General features: G+C 56.1%; 1 protein-coding gene across 6 annotated transcripts in view; it reads left to right on the top strand.

The window, feature by feature from the left end:
* Positions 1-21,825, top strand: part of HMCN2 (hemicentin 2) — a 178,744-nt gene that overhangs the window by 85,509 nt on the left and 71,410 nt on the right. For 5 of the 6 annotated variants that reach the window (XR_015135732.1, XM_086323475.1, XM_086323476.1 and 2 more), the window contains exons 24-39: positions 704-958; positions 1,642-1,728; positions 6,318-6,512; positions 7,445-7,575; positions 7,897-8,044; positions 8,410-8,536; positions 9,538-9,692; positions 10,639-10,917; positions 12,602-12,883; positions 13,561-13,669; positions 13,892-14,061; positions 16,362-16,516; positions 16,969-17,065; positions 18,133-18,228; positions 19,712-19,888; positions 20,935-21,092. Coding sequence is in view for 5 of the 6 variants with exons in the window: in XM_086323475.1 (XP_086179601.1) it covers positions 704-958; positions 1,642-1,728; positions 6,318-6,512; positions 7,445-7,575; positions 7,897-8,044; positions 8,410-8,536; positions 9,538-9,692; positions 10,639-10,917; positions 12,602-12,883; positions 13,561-13,669; positions 13,892-14,061; positions 16,362-16,516; positions 16,969-17,065; positions 18,133-18,228; positions 19,712-19,888; positions 20,935-21,092 (2,621 nt within the window). In the remaining variant the exon portion in view is untranslated. Of the gene's footprint in view, positions 1-703; positions 959-1,641; positions 1,729-6,317; positions 6,513-7,444; positions 7,576-7,896; positions 8,045-8,409; positions 8,537-9,537; positions 9,693-10,638; positions 10,918-12,601; positions 12,884-13,560; positions 13,670-13,891; positions 14,062-16,361; positions 16,517-16,968; positions 17,066-18,132; positions 18,229-19,711; positions 19,889-20,934; positions 21,093-21,825 lie in introns of those variants that run through there. The other variant, XM_086323478.1, reaches the window with a different exon arrangement.

Here is a 21,825-nt window from a genome sequence, read left to right as displayed (position 1 = left end):
ACCCACCCGTGGGAGGGACCAACTGGGATGGAGGATGGGAAAGTGACTTGAAAACAGAAAATGTGGAAGAAATGAAACCCATCATCTCCCTCACCCCCACCCCACCCCAGGGAAAGGAAAAGAGGGACCTGGGAACCCCGAGAGTGGGTCTAAGCCGCTACGTTTTAGGCGCCACTGTGGACCAGGCTCCATGCTGGCCGCCCTGGTGCCATGGCCTGTTGTACCCGGGGCATCTTTGTGAGGAGGAGAAACTGAGGCCCCGGCCAACGCAGGATCCTGTGACCTTGAGGGGCAGGGCTAGGATCTGAAGCCTCCCGCTCATGCCTGCTGCCCCCAGGCCCTGGTGTCCCCATCCCACACCGAGCTGGTGATTCTCACATGGTGCTGGGGGCAAGCCCGGGGTGGGGTGGGGAAGTAAGCCAAGCATGCAGGAGCATTCTTCGGTGACAGCACGGTTGTTCAGGGGAAAGGGTGATGGCACTCACGCTTGGGAGGGGGAGGGGTCCACACAAGGCGGCCCAGTGTCGTTTCCTGAAAACCGAGGCGCAATTGGCCTCAGATCACCCCCTGCCCCCTTGCGGGCTGGTGACACCCAGGGATGTGTGAAGCCCTGAGCCGGCCGGACCTGCTCTGTGAGTCTGCGCTCTGCGTCCCCCCACACCCCGAGCCCCTGCCCTGACCCCCCTCCCCATGGCCCTGTCAGTGCCCCCCCAGGTGCAGCCGGGCCCGCGGGTCCTGAAGGTGCTAGTGGGAGAAGCCGTGGACCTGAACTGTGTGGCTGAGGGCAGCCCGGAGCCCCGGGTGACCTGGTCCAAGGATGGGGTGGCCCTGCGGGGCGAGGGGCCCGAGGGCTCCGTCCACTTTGCGGCCATCCAAACCTCCCACGCCGGGACGTACCGCTGCGAGGCGTCCAGCAGCGCTGGGGTAGACGCCTGGGAGCTGGATCTCAGGGTGCTGGGTGAGTGGCCCCCGACCCACAGAGCTCCCCGGCCCCCCCATCTTCTGTAGCCCCTGCAGCAGTCTGGGCTTCTGAGCTGTTGGACTGCTTCTTCCCCCCAGACCTGAGGCCGCATCAGGCAGCTCTCACCAGCCCCGGGTTGCGGGGGCGGGGTTCCTTCCTCGGGGTGGGCTGCAGGCGCCCTGGGGCTGCTGATTGAAGAGCAGACGCCTGGGCCTGAGGCCAGCTTCTCCCACTTTCCAGCTGGACAACCATCGGCCAGTCATTTACTTTCTCTGACCCCATAAAATGTGTCTAATAATATGTGAGGGGTCAGTGCGAGAATGCATGTGAAGTGTCTGGTGCCTAGAAAGTTCTGGATCCCTGGGGCTAGCCTGTTTGCTCTGATGAATCTGAAACTTACGCAGAAAGCTGCTGCTGGAGGGGTCAGATGCCCGAGCTCAGCCCCTGAGCCCGGGGTGGTCGTGTGTGGCCCTAGAGGCTGTTCCATGGACCACCCTGGGTGGGGGGGTGAGCTGACGCCTCGGCCCTGAGGCTGAGGGCTGGGGTGCAGGGGTTGCACCCCTTATTCCAGCTGAGGCTCTGAAGGGAATGCTCCCTCCCCCCAAGGCCCTGGGCTCCTGGGAGGGAGTGCCAGGCTTTGGGTTTGGGGGTGTGAGTGTGGCTACATCACTTCCCACCAGAGCCACCACACTGGGGGGCTGATGAGACCAGCGGCCTACTGGAGAGGGTAGCAGGAGAGAATGCCAGCCTGCCGTGCCCTGCCAGAGGTGAGGCTGGGCCCTGGGCGGGCCGGGCGGGGGAGAAAACCCACCCACATTCCAGTGCCTTGGGTCACTCACTGTAGGCAGTGCCCATGGGTATGGAGGGTTATGGGATCCCCACTTCTGCCTGCCATGCCGGGCACTTCATCCCATCCACATCCCTATAGGATGGGTATTAGCATTAGCTCTTTTTCATTAGGGGCAATTTAGGCTCAGAGAGGGTAAGCAGCTTTCCTGAGGTCACACAGCCGGAAGATGACCTAATATGCTTTAACCCCTAGCTCCGTACCTGTTAAGCCCTGAGTCCCTCTGTGCCCAGGGGGTGTAACACTGGGGCTGAGGAAGGCCCTGGGGTCCTGGGATCAGGGCTTGTGGCTCCGGCCTCTCCCCCAGCCCCAGACTTTCTCACAGAGCATGGATCCACAGGGTTCTGGGCAGACCGTCCCTTGGGGGCCTTCTTCCGGCGACAGCACCGTGCGGGGTCAAGATCGCCACCCCTGGTCAACTGCCCAGTGCCGGGCAGGTCACGTGTCCTTTCTGAGCCTCAGCTTTCTCAGCTGTCCAGTGGGGTCACACCCGCCCCTCCACAGAGGGCTGCCATGGACTGCAGGAGCACTAGGTCCCAGCACCGTGCCTGGCACACAGTAGGGGCTTGGGGAAACGTGTTGAATGTGTGGAGCGATTCTACCATCCGTGAAGCCTCCCAGTGGCACCCAGTGGGTGCCAGCCCGAGTTGCTTCTTCTGGCTTTGGACCAAGATGGCCTGAATGTCTCGTCTGTAGGTGGACAGTGATCTCTTGGGGAGGAGGCGTCTGGGTGTTCGGGGAGCAAGTGACAGCTTACAGGAAGACTGGCAGGAGCTGGGAAAACGGATTCCAGTTGGCACTGCACTTCCTTGTTGCTCAGGGCCTGGGGAAGTCCTTGGAAAGGGACGAGGGGTGGGCAGGTAGGAGACAGGTGGGAGCCATGGGCTTCCATGGTAGCTCAGCTGCTAGAGAATCTGCCTGCTATGCTGGAGAGGCCAGAGACAGAGGTTCGATCCCTGGGTCAGGAAGATCCCCTGGAGGAGGGCATGGCAACCCACTTCAGTATTCTTGCTTGGAGAATCCCATGGATGGAGGAGCCTGGCGGGCTATAGTCCATGGGGTGGCAAAGAGACATTCACCACTGAGCGACTAAACACTGGAGCCCTGGGCGCTGACCACCTGAACGGACCATCATCTCGCTCTTGAGCAGGCCGCCACCTTGTGTTAGTATCTGGTAACAGCAAGGAATGTTTAGGGCACTCGCGCACACTTCAGTTCAGTTCAGTTGCTCGATTGGGTCTGACTCTCTGCGACCCCATGGACTGCAGCACGCCCGGCCTCCCTGTCCATTACCAACTCCCAGAGTTCACTCAGACTCATGTCCATCGAGTCGGTGATGCCATCCAACCATCTCAATTTCTGTTGCCCCTTCTCCTCTCACCTTTAATATTTCCCAGCATCAGGGTCTTTTCAAATGAGTCAGTTCTTCTCATTAAGCGGCCAAAGAATTGGAGTTTCAGCTTCAGCATCAGTTCTTCCAATGAATATTCAGGCTTGGTTTCCTTTAGGATGGACTGGTTGGATCTCCTTGTAGTCTAAGAGACTCTCAAGAGTCTTTTCCAACTCCACAGTTCAAAAACATCAATTCTTCGGCACTCAGCTTCCTTTATAGTCCAACTCTCACATCCATACATGACTACTGGAAAAACCATAGCTTTGACTAGATGGACCTTTGTTGGCAAAATAATGTCTCTGCTTTTTAATATGCTGTATAGGTTTTTCATAACTTTTCTTCCAAGGAGCAAGCGTCTTTTAATTTCATGGCCGCAATCATCATCTGCAGTGATTTTGGAGCCTAAAAAAATAAAAAAATTTTCGGTCGCTCTTGTACAGGGAGTCCCGATATAGACGCATGCAGAAAATGCAGGTTCAATCCCTGGGTCAGAAAGATCCCCTGGAGAAGGAAATGGTAACCCACTCCTGTATTCTTGCCTGGAAAATCTCATGGACAGAGGTGTCTGGCAGGCTACAGTCCTTGGGGTTGCAAAGAGTCAAATACGACTTAGCAACTAAACAACAATAATGGGCCTTGGGACGTGGGACCACCAACCACCGCCTCTTTCTCTGATGCCTCACGGCCACCCACGACCCCAGCATCATCTCTGGTCAGCCAGGGCGTCCTCTGGGCCTAACTTCAGCCAGGTCGGCATCATCCAAGTCTCCTTTCATTAAAACTGCCTGCTCCCCGCTCCCCGCTCCCCGACTGCCCAGCTGCCCTTGGCCTTCTCCCTTTCAAGCAGGTGACTGTCTGTTGGGCACTAGCATTCATCAGCCATGCGACCTGGGGCTCTGATGTCGAAAGGAGAAAGCCCTGAGCACCCGGCTGTGTCCCCTGGGAGCTCTGGTCCCCTACAGTGAGGGGCACCATCTGCCTCCTCCTTGTGGGGTGCTGCAGAGGCCAGGAGCCTGGTCACCAACCTGCTGGTGATTTGGGACATCACCGGTCCTCTCTCGACCCCCTTAAAAGTGGAGACGAAATGAGTGATTTTCAGCAACAGCCCCAAGTCCCTGGAGTCTTCATTCAGAGCAGTGGTGGAGTTCAGTGGTTAGAGCTTGTTTAGGGGTTAGACATTTGCATTAAAAAAAAACAGTTCCAGGGTTCAAAACGCAATGCCCCTCCAGGCCAGCAGCTCCGAGGTCCTGGTCTCTGGGTAGGGGGAGGAGGATGGGCTGGGGTCTTTTGGAGAAGATGAGGCACTGGGAGGGGCATGTGTGTGTTTGTGGGGTGTACTTGTGTGTTGTGTGTTCACACACGTGTCCCCACCCTGGGGAGTGGGACCCTGGCAGGGGGTCACCTGGACGAGCATTCTAGGCAGGCACAGAGGAAACGGCAGAGGAGCCTATGAGAAAACAGGCACAGAGGATTAAGTAGCCCAAAGATCACAGAGTGTGGGTGGCCGCGGTCCCTCCGTTTCTGAGACGGCCAGCGGGCAGAGTCCCCAGCACTTGCCGGTACTGTTCAGGCAGGGCCTCCTGAACACCCCGGATGCTTTGAATGTGCCACATCTTTTTTTTTTAATTATTCATTTTTGGCTGCACTGTGACTTTGTTGCTATGCTGGCTTTCTCTCGTTGCAGCGAGTAGGGGCTACCCTCCAGTCCCAGCACAGGGGCTTCTCATTGCAGCGGCTTCTCTTGCTGCGGAGCACGGGCTCTTGACACGTGGGCTCAGTAGCTGCGGTGCACGGGCCTTTGTTGCTCTGCGGCATGTGCGATCTTCCTGGAGCAGGGATCGAACCCGTGTCTCCTGCATTGGCAGGTGGATTCTTAACCACTGGATCACCAGGGGAACATGGACCTGCCGCCTCTTGATGTCACCCCTCTCCATCCCCCCCCAGTGAGGTGGCCCACCCCTCCTTGCAACAGCAAGGATAAGAGAGCAAGTAAGGCAGAATGTGTTTGTAAAGAGCCCTGAGCTGCCAGGGGAGTGGGCAGAGGAAGTGGCGGTGCGGTTCATGATGACGGTGTTTGGTGATGACTGTGATCCCGATGGGGGTGACAGAGGTGTTGCAGGCTGCCCTCTTCCTGGGCGCTGATGGAGGCAGGAAGGGAGGTGAGGCTCCAGCGGGCAGGGCCGTGAGTAAGGGTTGCCTTTTGTCCTGAGGTCACTCAGCGCCTCTGCAGAGCTGGGGCTCACGGGACCCAAGCCCCGCTGTGACCACTGGGCGCCTTGCCTCCTGGGCACATGTGCTGCTTGGAAGACTGGGTCATGCCTTCAACACTGATCTGAGGACCTACTGTGTGCCCCGGCCGTTTATATCTCGCACCCACTGTGCGCCAGGTCTTGTGAGCCGACAGTCCGGTAGCAGAGCCAGACTGGACAATGCAATGTGGGGGATGATGGAGAAAGGCGTTCTGGGGGATCGGGACTCTCATGGGGCAGGGGTGTGTGGCCAGCAGTGCCCACTCGTGCCTCAGAGGGGAAGTGCAGGCCAGGCCAAGCTGGGGCCTCCACCGTTTATGTGATGATCCGATGGGACGAAACCAGGGCTGAGCATGGAGGGCTGGTTTCTTTCCTGTAGCACCTACCGGGTGCTAGGGGCTGGGATTGCAGCTGGGCACAAAGCAGAGACCCCGGACTTTGTTGGGGGAGACAGACAATAGACCAAAAAATACATATATAGCGTTAAAAAAAAAAGTGCATCTTATATAATACATTAGAAAGTTGTAGGTGGGGCCAAAGGAAGACGCTGGGTAGGGTCAGGCGGTGGGAGTGCCCGTGAGGGTGCAGTTCCAGGCGGGGTGGGTCCTCTGAGAAGGGAACTGGCTTCTGGGGGCGCTGGGAGGCCGGGTGGACGCGCAGCCCTGGGTTGGAGGGGCTGGGTGTGGGGCACCTGCAGCTCTAGGAGCGGCTCTTCCAGCCTGGGGGCCAGGAGGAGTCTGAGGCGACCCCTTCTTGGAGGGTCAGGGATGTTTGCGCCTGGGTTGGGCGGGCGGGGGGTGGGGGCAGTGAGGGTGTAGACCGAGAAGGAGACAGGGTGTTGCTCCTGACGAGCCGGTGCCCTGCCAGGGACGCCCAAGCCGCAGGTCACGTGGCGGAAGGGCCCGTCGTCCGAGCCGCTGCGTGACCGGCCCGGCCTGGCGGTGCTGGATGAAGGCTCTCTGTTCCTGGCCTCCGTCTCTCCCTCCGACGGCGGAGACTACGAGTGCCAGGCCACCAACGAGGCGGGCTCCGCGTCCAGGAGAGCCAAGCTGGTAGTCCATGGTGAGTAGGGACCCCAGAGCTGGGGGTGATGGTACCTGGGGTGCCAGGCTGGGGCCGCGTGAGCTCCCTGGCCCAGAGCTCACTGCTCGGAGGATACAGGTCCTTGCTCCTCTGTCCCTCATGCCTGTCAGGGAGGGCTTGAGGGTGCTGTTGGGAGAGTGCATTCTTCATGCAGAGAACCCCCCGCGGAGACAGTGTAAGGAGACCCCGGAATTCCATAAATGACTTTAAAATGGGCTAGGAGTGAATCTTCTTTACAATGCTCACCAGTGGTCAAAGCCCACCTCCCACTAAAGCCGCTGAAACTACCTGAGGCTCATATGCCCACTTCCCAAGGCCCACGTGTCTCCCTGGTACCCGGCCCCTTCATCCAGGGTGCTGTGTGCAGGGGGAGGGGAGCGCTTCCCTCAACTTGGGCTCACAGAGAGGGTGAGAGAAGCCGTTTTAATAATGGGCTCCTAATGGAACCACCTTCCGCCTCCCCGTAACCAGCCACATCCACTTGTCCTGTAATGACTTGCCTGGGAAGTTTGTTTCAAAGACATACCCAGGCCCCACCTAGAGAGGCTCTGACTCCATGGGTGGGGGGTGGGGTGGTCCCCTAGGTACCCTCCTTCGTGACCATGACAACCATTTGGGTGGAGAACTAGATGGAACCAATGGCTCCCGCATCTTGGAGAGCTGAATGTCAGAGCAAGTAGAGAGTTCCTGGGCTCGACTAGGGTGAGGTCCCAGGGCGAGGCCGCCATGGCCATTCCCAGGTCCACACGGCTCCTGACGGCCAGGGTCTAGAATGGGCGTCCTGGAAGCCCAGAAGCTGGGAAGGGGGGTAGTCAGGACCGCCCTCGAGGCCAGGAAGAATGGCCCAAAAGGGGTCCCTGGCCGTGGCTGACCTGCGGAGGGGTGGCTCCTCTGCTTCTCCTTCTCCCAAGTGCCCCCCAGCCTCCGGGAGGATGGGCGCAGGGCTAACGTGTCAGGCATGGCCGGGCAGTCCCTGATGCTGGAGTGTGATGCCAATGGCTTCCCGGCCCCCGAGATCACGTGGCTCAAGAACGGGCGGCAGGTGGGTGTCCCCCAGGGGTGGATGGGCTCTGGGTGGGATATGGACAGGTGCAGGCCTTCTGGACGGGTTCCTGCATGTAACCAGATGTGGCTGGGAGATGTGGCAAGGTGACAGGTGTCTTTGGGGACGCATTGGGGGCCCAGGGCCACGGGGGTCCCACGATGAAGCCTGGAGGGCTGCATGGTGGAGAGGGCACAGCACTACTCTGGATTCCAGTCACTGACCAGCTCCCTGGGCCTCAGTTTCCTCACTGCTGTTGGGGACTAGGGGGTGGCCGGACCACCCTCCCCCCATCAGCTTCCTCGGGCCTCTTCTGCTCAGATCCCCGCCGTGGGCAGCCACCGCCTCTTGGATGGAGCCCGGGCCCTCCACTTTCCCAGAATCCAGGAGGGCGACTCTGGCCTCTATTCCTGCCGGGCTGAGAACCAGGCCGGGACCGCGCAGAGGGACTTCGATCTGCTCGTGCTCAGTGAGTGAGGCGGAGCTCCCCCAGCTCCCAGGGCTGTCTGGCCCTGCGAGCCCTCTCCTGTTAGGCGTGTGTGTGGGGGTGGGTGGGTACTGCCTGCTGGAAGCTGGGGCACAGAGGGGCCCATGGCACAGCTGTGTCACTGCTGTTGAACCATGTGATACAAAACAGCAAAGCAGGTGCTGAGGATGCACAGAGCCGGGATGCTTGGCCAGGGGTTTGGGGAGCTTCCCACGAGGGCCGGGTGGGAGAAGGGAAGGCTGAGCAGGCAGGGAACCCGCACAGGCAAAGGCCATGGGGCAGGCAGGGATTGTAGGACCTGAAGTTTTTTCACCGCCCCCTCCCTCCCAACCCTTTCTTGACCCTAGTTCCACCTTCGGTGCTTGGAGCCGAGGCTGCCCAGGAGGTGGTGGGCCTGGCTGGCGCAGGGGCAGAGCTGGAGTGCCGGACCTCGGGGGTCCCCACACCCCAGGTGGAGTGGACCAAGGACGGGCAGTGAGTGGCCCCTGGCGGGCAGCTGGGGCTGGATGGAGTGTGCGTGTGGGGGTCCTCTGGGGAGGTGGAACTCTGCAGGGATGGGGTTTGACGTGCATTGCGTGAGCCACCCAGGGCCCAGGCAGAGATCACCCAGGTGAAACCCCGCTTTTCACGGGCAGAGGCTTCTCATGACTCAGCCAGCCTTCCTTTTACTTTTAAAACTTTTTCAAAAGTATTTTTAAAGGTTTTTTAAAAAAATTTTAGGTATTCATATGATGTTTGCCATTCTAAAACAGAAGTTTACCATTGCTTCCCTTGTGGCTCAGCTGGTAAAGAATCTGCCTGTAGTGCAGGAGACCTGGGTTCGATCCCTGGGTTGGGAAGATCCCCCGGAGAAGGGAAAGGCTACCCACTTCAGTACTCTGGCCTGGAGAATCTCATGGACCGTATAAGTTCATGGGGTCGCAAAGGGTCAGACACTACTGAGCGACTTTCACTTCACCTTCACTTTACCATTCTGAAGCCCACAATTTGGTATGCGTAGTACATCCATAGGGTTGCAATCTGTCAGCTCTATCTGGTTCCAGAATATTTCATTACCCCCAAAAGACACCCCACACCCACGGCCAGTCACTCGTCTGTTCTTCCCTCGCCCCCAGCTCCTGGCAACCACTAACCTGCTTTCTGTCTCTACGGAAATCCCTCTATTTTGTATTAATTTCTTGCAGTCATATGGTATGTGTCTTCGTGTCTGGCTTCTTGCCCTTAGCACACAGCTTTTGAAGTTCCTTCATGCTACAACCACGCTACCTCATTCCTTTTAACGGCTGAATAATATTCCATTGTAGGGAAGGACCACATTTTGTTTATCCATTTATCCATTGATGGGCACTTGACTGTTGGTACTTTTCAGCGACTGTGAGTCTTACAGTCTTCCTTTTCCCAAGCAGCAGGCCCCCTCTGTGCAGCCCGCCGCTGCCGGCGCCTTGGCCTTACTTCTCTCAACCGTCTTTTTCCAGACCTGTCTTTCTGGGGGAGCCTCATGTCCAGCTTCAGGAGGATGGCCAGGTTCTCAGAATCACCAACAGTCACCTGGGAGATGAGGGCTGGTACCAGTGTGTGGCCTTCAGCCCGGCTGGCCAGCAGACCAAGGACTTTCAGCTCAGAATCCACGGTGAGCCCAGCCCCTTCCCATCATCACCACGGGCTGCCCACTGTGTGGAGGGGTGGTGAGGGCAGAAATGGGAGTCTCTGAGGAGTCTGCCCCCAGTACAGTAAAACCAGAGGGGGACGGACAGAGGGAATCTGAAGCGTTCCCCAAATCCCATCGTCCCCATCGGAGCTTTCCAAGTCCTCCCATCCGTGGTACACTCTGGATGGTCATTTCTTTAAATCAAATCACTTTTCTTTCCACTGAAACCCAGTTACCTAAAAGGATGTTGGCTATTTCAAAGGGAAGTGGGAACCAGGGTTGCTTGGCCTTCGTGGGAGGAAGCGGTGAAAACAAATGCCATCAAAGAGGGATGTTGGAACCCCTGAGGCCTGAGCTGCCCGCCTGCAGTAGAAAGTGCAAGATAGAAAGTGCTAGAAAGATTAAGAACCAGACACACCAAACCACCTTGTCCTCTGTCATAACTGGGCCAGAAGGAGATGTGGGAAGGGCATAACTGTTCTGTTATGAGGTGCATGTCCGTGTGTCCCGAGGGTCCTCTTGGGTACCACCCGTGGTGTGTGACCTGCCCTGTGGGACCCCTGATCCAGTTCAGCCCCTCATTTTACAGATGAGGAGGCTGAACCCCAGAGAAAGTGACCTCTCCAGGTCATGCAGCCACTTAGAGGCGGGGGTGGGGGCATCCAGAGCCTGACTTTCGGCCCCTGCCCCACCTCCTGCACCTCTTGCAATGGCCAGGCTCGCCTATGACGTCAGCATGTCCCAAGCTGGCCTCTCCCGTCTGTCCCCAGAGTCCCCCGCCCCTCCCCGCCCCCTGCAGCGGAAGCTTGTGACGGGTGTGGTGCTGTGACCCATGGGCAGGGGCTTGGGCGCTGCAAAGGGCGGTGCACCAGCCGCCTCCGCGCTGGGCAGCTTCCCTGTGACCTTCTCTCGCCCCCGCTGTCTTCAGCACCCCCCACCATCTGGGGCTCCAACGAGACGAGCGAGGTGGCCGTCATGGAGGGCCACCCCGTGTGGTTCCTGTGCGAGGCCCGAGGGGTGCCCACGCCCGACATCACCTGGTTCAAGGATGGCGACCCCCTGGTCCCCAGCACTGAGGTGGTCTACAGCAGAGGCGGCCGGCAGCTGCAGCTGGAGCGAGCCCAGGGCTCGGATGCTGGCACCTACAGCTGCAAGGCCAGCAACGCTGTGGGGGTCGTGGAGAAGACCACCCGGCTGGAGGTTTACGGTGAGCAGCCCGGGGGCGTGGCAGGAGCAAGGGTCAGCTGGGGTGAGTGGTGGGAGGACTCTGGGCCACGGTGGCCTCCATCTGGCTCCAAAGGTGGGCCAGGGGAGCAGCCAGAGGCCCAAGATAATGAGATTGAATAGTTATCCTGGGGAGAAGGGTCATCTCATCCAACCTCCCCTGGCCAGAGAGGAAATTAAGCCAGCAGACAGGTCTGTGTCGGGGCCCAGGGAGAGCCCAGTGGAGAAATCAGGTCTCCCCTCGTGGTTTAGGGCTTTTCAGAAACTTGCACCCAGACCCCCAAAACCACCACTAACAACTAACTGCCCTTGATTAATCACTTACTGTGGTCCAGACCCCCAGGGCTTGTCACAGCAACAGCTAATTTCATCTCAGGGACTAGGGCCCTGGTCCCCCAACTCATGGGTGAGTCTAGTGGGCTCTGGGACTGACCCAGGTCCCCCCGCTAGGGGGTGAGAGGACCTGGTTCACACTGAGAGGGTCTGACTATAGATAAAGTGAAAGGGTTAGTTGCTCAGTTGTGTCCAACTCTTTGCGACCCTATGGCCTGCCAGGCTCCTCTGTCCATGGGATTCTCCAAGCAAGATACTGGGGGTGGCTATTTCCTCCTCCAGGGGATCTTCCTGGCCCAGGGATTGAACCCTGGTCTAGCACATTGCAGGCAGATCGTTTACTGTCTGAGCCACCAGGAAAGCCCTAACTATAGGTGGTGTGCTGTTAACCTGGGCATTGGCCTGCGTGGAGGGTCTTGGCTCTGAGGGCGCACAGAGAATTCAGAGGACAGGGTGTGTATCGATGGGCAGGGATGGGTCTGAGCAGGTGAAGTCTGAGAGGGCAGAATGTAGGCCAGTAGGGTCCTTGTGGTTCCTCTTGAAGGGTCAGCTCTAGAGCTCCGGTCCCCAAAGACACCAACGGCTTGGGTGCTGGAGCCCTGGGGACCCCAAAGGGAAGCTGGGGTGTCTGGGGTCTGCGGGCCCCCTCCGAGAGTGAGCCCAGCTGCCAGCTCAGGGATCTGAGGATCTCCTGGAAGTTGACAAGAAATGCACATGAGTTTTCATTATGTTTCAGTGGGGCTTGTGACCCACACAAGGTTGAGAAGCCCGTCCTTGGTCCTTCGTTGCCAATGTCTCCTAGCAATGGCTCCATGTGCTTAGCAACTTGGAGGGCCCTCCCTAACGGGAAGAGAGAAGCCCCCCTCCCGAGCTACCCACTTGGCCATCCCTGGTTGAGTCAGGAGCCCCCACAGGCTGGGTCATCTGGACTAGGGTCGGCTCACTTCCTTGGACCAAGAAGGGGACCAGTAGAAGCAGAAGCTCTGGTCTTGGGCCAGGGGAAGCCCGTCATCTGGGGTTCAGTGGATATGGAGACCTACTGGGGATACGCAGAGATGAGTGTTCTGCGGAAGATGAGCTCGTGGGGGGAACAAGACATGGAGAGAAGATGCAGGCAGAGTAGGGGGCAATGGTGGGCACGGGTTGCCACCAAGGGACAGAGGATGGAGAGGGTGCTTCCAGCCAGGGGTTTGGGGGAGACTCGGAGGAGGAGGTGAGGTCTGAACAGGGCTTTCAGCTAGCAGAGCAGGGAGGAGGCATTTCACACGGGGTGAGGTCGGGGAGGGGCTTAACTGGGCTACTGGCCCCTGAACAGCCCCCTGTCTCTCCCCTAGTCCCACCCACCATCGAGGGCACTGGCGAAGGACCTCGAGTGGTGAAAGCCGTGGCCGGGAGGCCCTTGACCCTCGAGTGTGTGGCCAGAGGCTACCCACCCCCCACTGTCTCCTGGTACCACGAGGGGCTGCCTGTGGTGGACCGCAACGGGACGTGGCTGGGGGCGGGCGGTGGCGTGCTGAGCCTGGAGAGCCTGGGGGAGGCGTCCGGAGGCCTGTACAGCTGCGTGGCCAGCAGCCCCGCGGGGGAGGCCGTGCTGCATTACTCCGTGGAGGTGCAGGGTGAGCCCAGGCCTGCCCCGTCCACATCACTGGGCCGGGGGCCCCTCCTCGCACTCTAGCTGTGTGCGGAGGGGGTGGAAGCTGGGGGAGAAGTGACCAGGGCCTGAGACAGATGAGGTCTCTGTGACCTGGGCGGGGGCCCTTCAGAGCTACCAGGTGGATGGGGTTAATTCCCAGGTTCAAGGGTCCCTGTTCCCTCCCAGGACTCTGGGCTGGGTCACCACCTAGCTGGAGGTGGAGGACCCCTGGGTGGAGGACACCACCACTGGAAGGAGGACATTTGTCTTCCAGGAGATGCTCCTGGTCAATGGGAGCTCAATGGGGAACTAACTCCTTGAGGTCCAAAGCTGGGTGGTGGGGGCTGGTCCCAGGACAGGTGGGCGGGGCTTTTGCCTGTTTCTTCCCACCACTGACTCTGAGATAAGTCAGGGAACAGGCAGATGGGACTCCTGAGCCCTGGGTCTGGTGGGAAGACAGACACTGAATAAACAGACCACTCTGGTGGGGAGGCCGAACTTGGGTGGTCCTAGAAGGCCTCCTGGAGGAGGAGCCACTTATGGGGAGACTTGAAGGGTGAGATGGAGCTTGGGCCTTCCTCTGGCAGCACAGGGACTTGGGAGGGCTGGAGGCTGGCATTTTCTCAACTCCAGACACCCAGCGGTGGCTCTTGTCTGCAGTTGCCCCGCAGCTCCTGGTGGCTGAAGGCTTGGGCCAGGTGACCACCCTCGTGGGACAGTCCCTGTACCTTCCCTGCTACGCTTCGGGCTCCCCAGTGCCCACGATCCAGTGCGTATGGGGTGGTGGAGGCCAGAACTGGGAGGATGGGGGGTGGCAAAGAGCATGCTTGGAGGGGTGGGGATGGGAGATACTCCACCTCTCATATGTATGAAGGAGGCAACGGAGCCAGGGACGTGAGAGCAGGAGAGAGATGTGCCTGACTCTTGGCCTGTCCCGTCGCCCCGCCTTCCCCGGCCTCAGACTGACCTATCCCCCACCGCCATGCCCTAGGTGGCTGCAAAATGGCCACCCGGCCGAGGAGCTGCCTGGGGTCCAGGTGACCTCGGAGGGGACCACTCTGCACATCGACCACGTGGAGCTGGGCCATGCGGGTCTCTTTGCTTGCCAGGCCACCAACGAGGCTGGCACGGCCGCGGCCGAGGTGGAGCTGTCTGTGCACGGTGAGGGGGTCTGGGGTTCCAGGGCTAGGGGGCATGAAGCCAGAGGGCCATGGTCCTCTGTGCCTTTGGCAGGCCTCGTAGACTTGGGCAGGGTGGGAGCTGGTCTTCTCAGGATGGCACTTCTGGGCTGGACTCCCCAGTTCACCAAAGAGACATGGATGTGAGCAGAGGCTCAGCTTCTCACTACGCTTGATATCTCCCCAGTCCACAGGCCCACAACCCTCTCCCCAGCCTCTCCTACCCCATTTGCTCTCTTTATACTGATCACACCAAACTTCATTCAACTCTTTAAATACATTGGCTTTCTTACCTCAAGCCTGCAAATGCTGTTTCCTCTGCCTGGAATAGTCTTCTTTGCTTGCTTGCTACTAAGCTGCTAAATCACTTCAGTCGTGTCCAACTCTGTGCAACCCCATAGACAGCAGCCCACCAGGCTCCCCCGTCCCTGGGATTCTCCAGGCAAGAACACTGGAGTGGGTTGCCATTTCCTTCTCCAATGCATGAAAGTGAAAAGTGAAAGTGAAGTCACTCAGTCGTGTCTGACTCTTAGTGACCCCATGGACTGCAGCCTACCAGGCTCCTCCATCCATGGGATTTTCCAGGCAAGAGTACTGGAGAGGGGTTCTTTGCTTGCTTAGCTCCTCTCTATCTTTTAGATCTGTCTTTTTAGATCTTCCTTTCCTCCAGGAAGCCCTCCTTGATTCCAACATGGTTATAATCTGCACTGCTTAGCCCTTCATGACCATAGCACCCATTGCTTGTTTGGTTGTTCATCTCTCCTGCCCAGCTTGGGAGCTCTGGAGGCAGCACAGAGCTTTCTCTTCTGTGTCCCTGTGCCTAGTGCAGTGAGGGGCACAGTGCACATATGGATGGATGATGGATGATGGGTGGGTGATTGATGGATGGATAGATGGATGATGAATTGCTGGATAAATGATGGTTTATGGATAGATGGATGGATGACAGATGGATGGATGATGGATGGATAGATGATGGATGAATGAATGGATAGATGATGGATAGATAGATGGTAAATGGATAGATGGATGGATGGATGGATGATGAATAATGGATGGATGATGGATGATAGATGATAGGTGGATGGATGGTTGATGGATGGATGATAGATGGATGATGAATGATGGATGAATGGATGAATAAATGGATGGATGATGGATAGATAGATAGTGGATGGATGGATGGTTGGTGGATGATGGATGGATGGATAGATGGATGATGGATGGATGGATGATGGTTGATGGGTGGATGCAGGATGAATGAATGAATGGATGATGCATAGATAGATGGTAGATGGATGGATGGATGGTGGATTGTGGATGGATGGATGATGGATGGATGGATGGATGATGGGTGGGTGGTTGATGGATGGATAGATGGATGATGAATTGCTGGATGAATGATGGTTTATGGATGGATGAATGGATGACGGATGGATGGATGACAGATGAATGGATGGATGATGGATGGATAGATGATGGATGAATGAATGGATAGATGATGGATAGATAGATGGTAGATGGATGGATGGATGATGAATAATGGATGGATGATGGATGATAGATGATGGGTGGATAGATGGTTGTTGGATGGATGATAGATGGATGATGAATGATGGATGAATGGATGAATAAATGGATGGATGATGGATAGATAGATAGTGGATGGATGGATGGTTGGTGGATGATGGATGGATGGATAGATGGATGATGGATGGATGGATGATGGTTGATGGGTGGATGCAGGATGAATGAATGAATGGATGATGCATAGATAGATGGTAGATGGATGGATGGATGGTGGATTGTGGATGGATGGATGATGGATGGATGGTTGATGAATGATGGATGGATAGATGGATGGTTGATGGATGGATGGATGATGTATGGTTAGATAGATGGATGAGGGATGGATGGTTGGTGGATGGATAGATGGATGGTTGATGGATGGATGGATGATGAATGATGGAAGAATGGATGATAGATGAGTGGATGGATGGATGATAGATGAATGGATGGATGATGGATGGATGAATGGATCTATGATGGATGATAGATGATGGATGGTGGATGGGAGAATTTCAAAGGGAAAGACCTGCTCTGCTGGCTCCCAGCCTAGTGCTCTTCCCCACAAGGCCAGGTGTCTGGAGGGTTGAGTGGGAGGAAGCTAGAGGTCAGCCCCACAAGGCCACTCCCTCACTACCCAGGCATTGAGGAGGTTTCTGGGTGCCCACTGCACCCCTCCTGAACCTGACTGGGCCTCCCTGCCTCTCCTCTGCCCAGAGCTCCCATCGGTGGTCATAGTTGGGGGTGAGAACATCACAGCCCCTTTCCTGCAGCCTGTGACCCTCCGATGTGCAGGGACTGGGGTGCCTACCCCAAGCCTCCGCTGGTGGAAGGATGGGGTGGCTCTGGCAGCCTCAGGGGGAAGCCTGCAGGTATGTGCAAGGGCCCCAGGGCTGGTGGGACAACTGCACAGGTGGAGTGGCTGCTTTTTAGGGTCCTGGAGGGCCCAAGACGGGCCCTGGCAGCCTGAGGGCAGAACAAACAATGTCTATTTATCCTGGAAATGCTTAGTGGACACTGGGGTGCTGGGTCTGAAGAAGGAAGGGAGCCCTTAGCTTCGACCATGTCCCCAGAGTTTGGGTGGCCAGAGGGAGGAAGTTGGGGGAGGGGAGTAGCCCCCAAGATCAGAGGAATCCTCTGGAATCTGAAAGCAGGGCTCAGAACTCCACCCCAGAACCAAGCTTGTGCCCATCCTCACTTTCTCCTGCCCTGGGGTCAGCGGTAGCCTGTCCCCTCGCCATATCCCAGTGTCGCTCTGACTGCCCTGACCCCGGGCCCTGCCCACCTCCCTGCTACACACCTGCTCTTCCTCCTGTCCCCCCAGATCGAGAAGGTGGACCTGAAGGACGAAGGCACCTACGCTTGTGTCGCCACTAACCTGGCCGGGGAGAGCAGGAAGGAAGTGATGCTCAGGGTGTTAGGTAAGGAGACTATGACTGGCTGGTTGAGGGCCCGCGGGGCCACTGCCAGAGGTCCGAGATGGCTGGGGTTCCTAAAATCAATGTCACATACTTAACTTTAGATGTTGATGGGACTTCCCTGGTGATCCAATGGTTAAGACTCTACGCTTCCACTGCAGGGGGCATGGGTTTGATCCCTGGTTGGGGAACTAAGATCCCACATGCTATGCAGTGCAGCCAATAAGATAAAATAAGTGGAAAGTCATTTACTGTGGTCCCTTTTGGTTGTTTATATATGTGTGTGTATATATATATATAATTTTATTTATCTATTTATTTTTTGCTGTCTGATTCTTCCTTGTTGCATGGGCTTTTTTTCTAGCTGCGGGCCAGCAGGGGCTACTCCCTAGTTGTGGTCAGCTTCCCATTGCGGTGGCCTCTCTTCTTGTGGCACATGGGTCCTAGGGCACGTGGGCTTCAGTGGTTGTGGCCACGTAGGCTCAGCAGTTGCTGCTCACGGGCTCTAGTGCACAGGTTCAGTAGTTGTGGCACACAGGCTTAGTTGCTACATGTCAAGTGGGATCTTCCCAGACCAGGGATCAAACCCATGTCTCCTGCATTGGCAGGCAGATTCCTTACCACTAAGCCACAAGGGAAGCCTTCCTTTTGATTGCTTTCTGTTAGACTTTCAGTGGACAGCCTGTTCTCGTTCATTTGTATCTTTGCTTGTTTTATGCATTTGAGGGCTCATTTAGGTCCTTGGGTATATGGGCACATCCTTGCCCTTGTCACACCTCATGACTGCCTGGGGTCCCTGGGGTCCACCTCGCCACTGTGCCTGATGCTGGCTGCTCCTGGGGGGAGGGGGGTGTTGGGTGCCAGGGTCATCCTTGTATGATTGAAATAAAGCTTGCCTCCCAGGGCCTTTGTTCTTGGGCAGGAGGGGATTCCTTAATCAGCAAACGTGAGCCATTGGGGTGCCTTATTGCCCAGGCCCCCTTGGGAAGGCTGGGGAGGGGTCTTAGGGTGGCTGAGATGAGCTGCCTGGAGCCTCACCCGGAAAGCCAGGATCTCCTTGTCTCCCCTAGTGCCTCCCAACATCGAGCCGGGTCTGGTCAACAAGGCGGTGCTAGAAAATGCCTCCGTGACCTTGGAGTGCCTGGCTTCCGGCGTGCCCCCTCCTGGTAAGTAAGACCCCTCCCCTTGTCTGAAAGCCACCTCCAGCCAACCCCAGTTCCCATCTGAAGAGGTCAGCCAGGGCTCCAGGTACCGCTCTGGCTGAGGATGAAATCAGCAGACCTTCCCCTTCCCTCCCCCACGCTCCCCTTGTCCTTCTCAACAGCTCTTTATCTCATGCCCATTATACACCAGGGCCCAGAGCCTTTGCCCTGGTGTCTGAAACAAACCTGCAGGATTTCTGCTGAGTTCGTGGATTCATGGGGCTGCCCCTAGGCTGGAGGGTGAGAATCTTCTCTAGACCAGCAGTTTAGGAAAGGTCTGGGAGCTGGGACTGGGTGTAAATGCCCAGCAGACAGGATGGGCCTAGGAAGACGGTCCATTTCCTGTCCCCCATCAGAACCATGGCAACCCTGCTTTGCCTAGGGTAGTGAGCCCCGGAGCTATTGGCCCTCTGCCGTGGGGGAACCCTGTTCTGGCATGGGCCCTGGCAGGATGGAAGCAAGTTGAAGATACAGTCGGTCCTTATTTATTTATAATCTCTTTATTAACTTTATTTTTTAATTGCAGTACAATTAATTTACAATGTGTTAATTTCTGCTGTACAGCAAAGTGGTTCAGTTGTACACATATATGTACATTCTTTATAAATATTCTTTTCCATTATGGCTTATCATAAGATATTAAATATAGTTCTCTGTGCTGTACGGTAGGACCTTGCTTCTCCATCCTATACATGATAGCTTACATCTGCTGACCCCAGCCTCCCACTCCATCCCTCTCCCTCCCCTGTGCCCCCTTGGCAACCACAAGCCTGTTCTCTATGTCGGTGAGTCTGTTTTTGTTTCATGGATAGGTTCATTTGTATCATATTTTAGGTTCCACATATAAGTGATATCATATGGTATTTGTCTCTCTCTTTCTGGTATTTGTCTTTACTTCACTTAATGTGATAATCTCTAGTTCCATCCATGCTGCTGCGAATGGCATTGGTTTGTTCTTTTCTCATGGCTGTGTAATATTCCCTTGTATATATGTACCATATCTTCTTTATCCACCCATCTGTCGATGGACATTTAGGTCATTTCCTTATCTCAGTTATTGTGAATAGCGCTGCTATGAACCTGGGGTCCATGTATCTACTCACAGTCCGTCCATAATGACGAGCCTGCTGTTTTGGGGTGTACTGTATTCTCTTTTAAAGATCTGCCTCATGGGTGGTCTCCTGGCAGGAGTAAGATGTGAAGGGGCCAGGCTGGCTTTGACTGTTCTCGCTCCTGGCTGCTCCAGCCTGTGTCCCTCTCTGCCTTCGATTCCATCTCAGACAACTGCCATATTCTGCTCCCATCCATCTTCCTTTCAGGCTTTCTCCAGTGCCTGAAATAAAGTCGCACCATATGGGCACCCTGGAAGCCCCCCCTCGGATGCACAGGACACAGGCACACTCTGAAAGGCTGGCAGGGACTCTTGCATCTCTCTTCTCTTCTCCAGATATCTCCTGGTTTAAGGGCCGCCAGCCTATCTCTGCCTGGGACAGAGCGATGGTGTCAACTGATGGGAGAGTCCTTCTCATTGAGCAAGCCCAGCTTTCTGATGCCGGGAGCTACCGCTGCGTGGCGTCCAATGTGGTGGGCAGCACAGAGCTGCAGTACAGCCTGCGGGTCAATGGTGAGCTGCTCAGGACTAAAGGCATCTGTCCCCAGAGTTGTTGCTCATCCGTTTGTCCCTGTCTGTTCCTCCATCTCTCATCCATCCATCCTTCCCTTCTTCCATCCACCACCCATCCTTCATCCATTCATCCATCCTTCCTATCTTCCATCCATCATCCATTCACCCATCAATCATCCATGCATCCATGCTTCCTTTCATTTATCTTTCCTTCCTCCCACCTATCATTTATCCATCCATCCATTCATCTATCCATTCTTCCATCTACACATGGAAACACCCAACTGTCCATCCATTGATTCAACCAACCATTCAATTCTCTGCCCATCTAACCCACCCACCCATCTAACCATCCAGCTGTCCATCCCCCAACCGTTCTTCTGTTCAAACATCAATTCCTCCATCTGTCCATTTTCTATCCAACCACATTTATTGGGTATAGACACAACTCAGAGATATTGCAGTTTCGGTTCCAGACCACCACAATAAAGCAAATACCAAAATAAAGCAAGTCACATGAGTTTTTTTTGGCTTCCCAGTGCATAGAAAAGTCCTATATACACTGTACTGTAGTCTGTTACATGTGCAATAGCACTGTGTCTAAAACATGGACATATCTTAATTAAAAAGGACTTTATTGCTAAAAACTGCTATCATCTGAGCCTTGGGTGAGTCATAGTAACATCAAAGATCACTGATCACCCTAACAGGCATTCTCAACCCCTGTGACCCCTACGCCATCAGCAATGATGATGACCTCACGGTAACCAGGAGGCCCAAGTTCAAGGGCTGCTTCTGCCAGCTCCTGGTGGGTCAACCTTGGGCAGGCCACTGGCCCTCTCTAAGCCTCAGTTTCCCATCTGTGGGGCCGGAAGGATGAAACAAGCAGCCTCGAGACCCGGGGCGTGCCCTGCCCGTGTTGGGAGTGGCTGTCCCTGAGCTTTCGTCAGTGGCCATGCACTCCTGCGGGGGTGCCCGGCCAGGGGCCCTGCCCGCTTCACCCTCAGCGGGGTCAGCCCGTGCCCCGTGTCGCCCTCGCCCTGCAGTGCCCCCGCGCATCACGCTGCCGCCGAGCCTCCCGGGCCCCGTGCTGCTCCACAGCCCGGTGCGGCTGACCTGTGACGCCGCCGGGGCGCCCAGCCCCATGCTGATGTGGCTGAAGGATGGAAACCCCGTGTCCACTGCAGGGACCGCCGGTCTCCAGGTCAGTGGGGGTGGGGGGGGGGGCCCAGCTCACCTCTCTGGTGCCTCAGTAGATGCTGGGAACGCAGGTCAGGGCCTGGGACCGCCGGGGTGGGGGGCGGGGCAACAGTGATGGCCCAGGACGGTTGGCTGCAGGGAGGAGGGAGAGCAGCTAAAAGGAGTCGGGGCCAGGTGGTCTCCAGGAACAAGGCCCACCACCAATATAAGACATAATCATAATATAACGTAGTGTAACATAACGTACATTGCATTATGCATAGGATGGGCAGGGAAGCCTGGTGTGCTGCAGCCCATGGGGTCGCAAAGAGTCGGACACGACTGAGTGACTGAACTGAACTGAACATAACATAATGTTAATGTAATATATGTTAGGTACCAAATATATAATTTACAATTTTCTAGTAACTGCATTAGACTGAGTAAAAAGACATAGGTGAAGCCAATTTTAATAATACATTTTAGGGGATCTCCTGACTATCCAGTTATCAGGACTCCGTGCTTCCACTGCAAGGGCCAGGGGTTTGATCCCGGGTCGGGGAACTAAGATCCTGCAAGCTGCCCAGCGCAGGCAAAATTAATGAATGAATAAACAAAGAAACAAACAAACAGGATACCCTTTGGCTATATAAAAAGGGAATATTTTTAAAACTGCTGTATAAAAAATACATTTTAGTTCACCCAGTATATTCAAAAAGCTTCACTGTATCAAGTGATCATTATAAAACGTCATTAAC

Source organism: Bos grunniens, chromosome 11, assembly GCF_055505025.1.
Source record: "Bos grunniens cultivar Pamir isolate PY7600 chromosome 11, Bosgru_T2T1.0, whole genome shotgun sequence".
In the NCBI taxonomy this organism is placed as follows: Eukaryota; Metazoa; Chordata; class Mammalia; order Artiodactyla; family Bovidae; genus Bos; species Bos grunniens.
The sequence above is the reverse complement of the archived record's forward strand: the minus strand, read 5'-3'. Positions and strand labels throughout refer to the sequence as shown.